Raw genomic sequence first — 6,756 nt, 5'->3', positions numbered from 1 at the left:
TAAATCCCGGGGAAGGGTGCGGATTGCGTGTGTACGTGCGAGCGACAAAGAGCCTGCTGAGGCCGCCCTGCTCCCTCACGGCGCCTTACAGCAGCCGAGCCGCGCCTGAGGCGGCGGCGGGCTGCTGGAGCGCTGAGCGGGGCTGCTCCTGACGCCCACCTGGGCCCGTGGATGGGGGGGGGAGTACGAGGGAAGTGGCACCGCGGACAGCTGTGGCGGCGGGCGGAGGGGGCGCTGCCCAGCTGGGCCCCGCTACCACCGCCGTAGGAAGTCCGCCCTTGGCCGGGCGCGCCCCGCCCGGGAGGGGAAGTGAAACCGAAATGCGCAGCGTGGAGGGCGGGGAGGGGGCGTCGCCGTGGCCTCGCTGTCCGCCGCGGCTTTGCCCGCCGCGCCGATGTCCCACAGGGCGCGAAGGGGACAGGAGGAGGAGGAGGAAGAGGGGGCGGAGGAAGAAGCGGCGAGGGGCAGCCAGGCGCAGCCCAAGAGCCACCCGGAGCCCGCGGCGAGCGGCGGCAGGACCCAGCACCGGCATGAGAGGAAACGGAAGAGGCAGGAGGCGCAGCAGCTCCAGAAGCTCCAGCACCTGGAGTCCTTGTAAGGAGCGGAGGAAGGGAGGCTCCCCGGGGCTCCCGCCCCTGTCCGGGGAACCGTCGGGCGCGCAGCCGCTGGGCCCTGTTTGGGCGCCCCCCGCTCTGCTCCGAGCCCGCCCCGGCGGCTTATGGGGCTCGTTTCCAGTGCAGAGTTGGGTTTTTTTGTTTGTTTTCATTTTGTCCTCGGCTCCGCGGAAGGCAGGGGTCCGTTCCCTTCTCGCAGCAGCTGCTCCAGCTCCGTCACATTTTAAAACCGTGTCCCGTTTTTATGCTTAAGTAGGTCTGTGCTTCCGTCGCGTACCTGCTGTGTCTCTCGGAGCAGCCTGAGCGGGGCAGCCGGCGTCGCCCGTGTCTCTCCGGTGACCCGAAAGCCGGTGATACGTTACAGCAGCGCTGTGCTCCCCGCGGGGCTTCGGGGCAAAACTGCTCGATTTGTTGGGGAAAAATGGGTCTCTTCCAGGTTCCTAGAAGTCTGGGAGTTGCAGCATAGATAAACAGAAGTTGTTCGGCCGGTTTCCACTAGAGTGGATTAAAAAAAAAAAAAGATAAAAGAGTTTGAGATCTGCCTGATGACTCCATCGGTAGTCTGTGGTGCTGTAAAAGGTTCATGCTATTTCATTGAAAGGGATTTAATGGAATAAAAACATCAGAAGGGTCACAAAAGCCATGATTTTTTCACTTCCAAGTGAAAGTAAAAATCTGTTTGTTATGCACTAAACAGCACTCATGAAGTTACTGTTACAAGGACCATTTCATAGTGACTTGGCATTTAACTCCTAAGCACATGTGCTTTTGCAGTTGCTGTGGTCTATGTAGTGCCTGCTTGCTATTTGGATTTTAATAAATTTTGTATCTATTACCTCCAGATAAATGCTGCAGGAAAGATGGTACTTTGGTCAGTAAGGTTCCATCTTTAGATTTAATACACAGAGAGAAGAAGATGAAATTATTATTATATACTAGGTTTGGATGACAAAGCTAGATGTAAAAAACAGTCTGATGATATTTTCAGCTGAGTATGTCTATGATTCAGCAGTGCTGGAGTAAAGAAATCTGGATCAGTGAGATCCTGGGGGGAGGGCTGCTATAGGAAAAAAAAAAAGGAAAGAATTGTGCATTTATGGTAACTGAAGCAAAATTGGATGTATCACATGTCCCTGTAAAGCAGTGCGATGAAAAGTAGTTGTTCTCGTACAAGAATATGAATCTGAAGGATGTTTGCAAGAGACGCATGTGGTGATATGACAAACGCTATGCATCCAGGTATCTGTGTTGTGCTATAGTTTTTGGTGATTATGGTAGAGTAAAATTTAAAGGAAAATGTGAGGTGAAGGTTTTAACTCTATACCATTGAAATATTGTATTTTCTCAATTTATTTGTCTGTGCTAAGCTGCAGAGTAACGATATTTCTATTGCTTTTCAGCTATGAGAAACCTCCCCCAGGGCTAATTAAGGTTGGTAAATATATTGCAGTAAATTTTTTAGCATTATGAGGGATTTTCACACAACATGTCTTAGACGTTTATCTTAAGTGTCTGTTACCTATATAAATTACAGAGAGAAGTAGGTGCTTCCAGGGAAAAACTCAGAGCTCCTCAGTTACAAGACAACCTCTTTGACTTGGTGAATCCAGAGTGAAATGCCCAGAATCAGATAGGATGATACCAGTTCTTTCATCATCTCTTAGCACACACACTTAATGAGGTATTTAATAGTGTGGATAGAGCAGAGTCGTTTATGGTGAAGCAGATTTTCAGTTTGAGTGACATCTTTTCAGGATTCTTCTCCATTGCTTATGCTCAAATATTTGTGTAAAAATACTTTCCTTTCATAGTGATCATTACTTTTGCCAAATTTATATACCTAAGCCATAATCTAGTGCTTTTAACCTAAAAAATACTGCTCTGTGTTGTAAAGGCTATTTTTAAGTGTTATGTCTTGTTAGCAGGAAGAGGAAAAAGAATTCTCTGCTTGTCTGTTAGGTTTTAATTTACATAATTTATTTAAATAAATTACTAAAAAAAAATGGGAAGGAATGGAATTAATATGGCAATAAATTCCAAACTGGAAAATTCAAGCATGAGGGAAAAAGAAAATTACTTAATGCTGTTAAAAGGATAAGGTATTTTAGATCTTTTATGTGTTACAAGAAAAAAAATGTTCCAGGGAAAATAAGTTCCATATTAAGTGAAGGCCTGCACATTTGGAGTATTAATTTCTACAAAGTTAAACAAAAATTTGTGATTTTATTGTCCTTACCTTTTTCCATAGGAGAATGAAACAAAACCAGAAGACTGCATACCTGATGTACCAGGCAATGAAAGTGCACGAGAATTCCTGGCACATGCCCCGACCAAAGGGCTTTGGATGCCTTTGGGAAAAGAAGTCAAAGTCATGCAGTGTAAGGCTGGAAATATTCCAGGTGTCATTGGACCTTCGTATTGCCATCGGTTTACTCTGGGGGAGGGCAGAATGGCTGGTGGATAGATGACACGGTCCAGGTAGATTGGCATCATACTGATATCAAAGCAACCAGACTGTAATAGCCTTGCATTTTATGGACATTTATCAACATAATACTTGTATCTCTCTATTCCAACAAATTTAAAATACAGTTTTGAGTTTTGTTTTTCTTCTGATCTGGCTCAGAGGTGCAATTCACTGCTGCTTCTTTTTTTTTAAAGGTTGGAGGTGTAAACGTTATGGACACAGAACAGGAGATAAAGAATGCCCATTCTTTATTAAAGGCAATCAGAAATTGGAACAATTTAGAGTAGTGAGTACAAATACTGTAGTATCATTGCTTGTGTTTTTGATATTGATGATGCATAATCTTGCAAGTGAAGAGAAGCCTGTTAGATGATGCTCTATTAAGGACTTTTCCTCTGTCTCTAGTATAATATAGATGCCGAAAATCTCCTAATAAAGAGAAAGCTACAGATGTGGTTGGATGTTTGACTACTTTGCAGAAAATCTACTCTTCAAGAGGAAAATTAGTAATATTTACATTTAAATTGGAAATCTTCAAGAACCTGTTTCAACCATTATATTCAGTCCACCTTTACAGCATAAGTTTTTGTGATAAAATGTCAACGTAACAAAAAATGTTTAGTCAAGCTTGAGCTGCCCACATGACAGCTGCTTCAAGCCTTCCACTCTGACTGTGAACAACCACATCATGAAGCCTGTTGTCTAGGTCTGTAATCCAGTCATTGTCTACAAGTCTGATCTCTTGCTACATGAGGCTACATCTCAGTTTCGCAGATTCTTTCTGCCTGACCTCTTTAACATTTCGTGTTGCTCTGCATTGTTAAACTATATTTCAAGCTCTCATCGCTTTGTGTCTTATGTCCTCATTTCTTTCCTTGAAAAATGCAATCTGGACTTATTCTGTCTAATCAGAATGCTGCTGCAAAGAGTATTTTTAGTCCGCTCCCATGACCAGATTGCCTCTATTCTTCATTTTTCCTCTCACTTCTTCTCTGTTGCATCAAACTCTTGCTGTATGTCCAGGGCCCTTCATGGTGCATTCCCAACATGTTTCTTTTGCTGCTGACATTTTAATTCCCACCTCCGGTCAGCACCTGATATCTCCTCTCTGTTGAGCTTGTTTGCTTAATCTTCCAACAGAAATGATTACCCCATCTTTTTGCTGCATTCTTGCGCAGCATGAACTCACCTTAAATATCTGCAAAGTTTATTTGCTATCTTCTTTCACAACAATCTTTTGCTGCAATGCCTGTTTAATTTAAAAATAACTGATTTAAGAACCAATAACAGTAGTGCATAGCATATCAGGACAACTCCAACTTCGTTATCCATTTGTCTTCTATTCCTTGCTTCTATATTCCTGTGTGTTTGTATCCAAGTTTTTAAAGTGTGCTATAAGGGCACAGCTCATTATTTTGAACTTCAATATTCCTTCTATGTCTACCTATTCCTATAGTATATGTATGGAGTTCTCTTAGTTAACTGTGATTGGAGAGGGAGGGAGGTAGTGTACCTGAGCAGAGTCCCCTTCATTGGTAATGTGACTAGATAAGCTTTTCCTAAAGTAACAGAAAAAAAGCCAAAACCAGTTCAGATTTACGATGTTAAGTCTGAGAGTATACTTGTAAATTAAGAGCTTGCTAAATGCATTTCATCTTTTGATAAAAGCCTCTTGCATTGGGTTGTTTTGGTTTATTTTTTTTTAAGAAATACAACAGTCAGTGATAAATACTTCCCTTTACCAACATTGGATTTTCTGCTTTCCACTTTAAAGGCACATGAAGATCCAATGTACGATATAATAAGGGAAAATAAACGTCACGAAAAAGAAATGAGGTAAGTGTGTTTCTATAGCAAACTGCATTTTCAATTTGGTTTTAATTTTGATAACATGATACTAATGTATAGGTGAACTTTTGATATAAGCTACCCTTACCAACTCAGAACTTTTTTTTTAATGGCAGTTTCTTTATGTTGACAGAGACTAATGCATTTCTGCTTTCTTAATAATCACTCAGTAGTACTTCCTACTTCTTTAATTCTATTAGCTTCTTTATTTTTTTCCCAAAACAAAGTTTAAAGAGGAGTCATATTAATTTATGCTGTAATATTCAGGTACTTGAGTTACTTTAGACAAAAAAAAAAGTGTGATTTTTTTGTTTTTCTGTCACTGAATTCACTGACATGTTTTCTAAAATTTGGTACAGCAAAGTGCCTTCAGTAGACATGAAGGGTTGGATTTAGAGAGCTAGTTCTAGGCACTCGTTCCTCATGTGAGGGCGTTATTCAATACATAAAGCAGCAGAGGTTTTAATGCTTGCTTACTTGAACTGCAGCGGTGAGATAACTGAACAAACTATAGGTACCCCAGAAAGCAGTACTGCTGCTGTGGGTGTGTTGTTTTTGGGTTGTTGGGGTTGTTTTTAAATCCTTGGAGAGGATACTGAAGACAACAATAAAATAAGCAAGGAGTCTGTTCTCGTTTGCCAGTAATCCATTAAAGTTCAAAGAAAGAGTGCCTGTCAAAAGTACCTCTGCATCTAAAGTAGAATCTACTCTGTCAGCTTCACTGACATCATCTCTGTATCAGCAGGGCAATGAATTTCATAGTATCATAATCCCAGTGTGCATCTGTGTATGGAGAAGCATAGAACTTCTTGTGGCGGTCTGGTGATAGCTGTTGCCTCATTATTTTGCACATATAAATATTGGCCGATAAGCTAGTCTGGTTTTGATATCCTGTGGGATGGAAAGTCCCTGAGAACTGAACGTCTGCTTGTCTCAAAAGAGGTTGCTTGTATCAGTCTGTGAAAACTGTAGTGGGAGTGTAATTCAGCAAAAGAGGAAGTGTTCCCCCCTGCCCTTTGCATGCAGCTTCCGTTTCTCAATCTAGGAAGGAAACAGGTGAAAGCTAGAATAAATTACTACAGGTAGAGGGGAGCTAGAAAGGATTCTCATTCACATTTTTTTAAACTCAGGATACAGCAACTGAAGCAGCTCCTGGAGGACTCTACCTCAGAAGATGATGATGATAACAGTGATGACAGTGATGAGGAGGATGATGAAGATGGCAGCAGCTCCACTTCTTCAGAATGTAGAGATAAACACAAGAAAAAAAAGAGAAAGAAGGAAAAGAAAAAAAAAGAAAAGAAGAAGAAGAAAAAGAGAAAGCGTAAATCATCTAAATCTAATGAGAAGTCAGAATCTGACTGATGGCAGTCACCTGCTGCACACTTACTGACCCCTACTTGTGAACTGCAAGGAAAGATCCAAAGAATGAGGAAGAAACCACCAGAAAGGGCTTTATTAAACTCAGAACATACAGATGGATACATACAGCATCCTACACTGGCTGTCCTTTTCTGCCCCTTTGCAGTGCTGCAGCCAGAAGGAGAGCTGCATTAAACAGTACTCCATCAACTATATTTTCATACTGTAAAACCTGTGCTAAGGGTCATCTGTCTTGGTCAAATTGGGCCTCTGCGTTCCCACACGTGACTATCAGCAGAAAGCAGTGGCTACCATGGTATTGCCATCAAATCTGCAGAATTCAGCAGATTGTCTATTGAAGTGTCTTTTCTCCATGAAGTTGTTTTGTTTTATACAATGCCTCATTGTAAGGGGACTGCAGTTTGCACCAAAAAACACTGGCAGTTCACTTACTATGCTTATAAG

The 6,756-nt window shown here is 42.1% G+C and overlaps 1 protein-coding gene across 1 annotated transcript; it reads left to right on the top strand.

Annotated features, from left to right (window-relative positions):
* The first annotated feature begins 337 nt into the window (after positions 1-337).
* On the top strand, positions 338-6,756 carry RP9 (RP9 pre-mRNA splicing factor). Its single transcript, XM_075745374.1, has 6 exons — positions 338-594; positions 2,015-2,045; positions 2,863-2,992; positions 3,276-3,367; positions 4,856-4,917; positions 6,060-6,756. Exons 1-6 carry the CDS (start codon positions 395-397, stop codon positions 6,292-6,294), a joined length of 750 nt encoding a protein of 249 aa, XP_075601489.1. The 5' UTR covers positions 338-394; the 3' UTR covers positions 6,295-6,756.

The sequence above is a fragment of the Balearica regulorum genome, chromosome 2 (assembly GCF_011004875.1).
Source record: "Balearica regulorum gibbericeps isolate bBalReg1 chromosome 2, bBalReg1.pri, whole genome shotgun sequence".
Taxonomy (NCBI): Eukaryota; Metazoa; Chordata; class Aves; order Gruiformes; family Gruidae; genus Balearica; species Balearica regulorum.
Note: the sequence above shows the minus strand (reverse complement) of the source record. Positions and strands in the feature narration are given on the sequence as shown.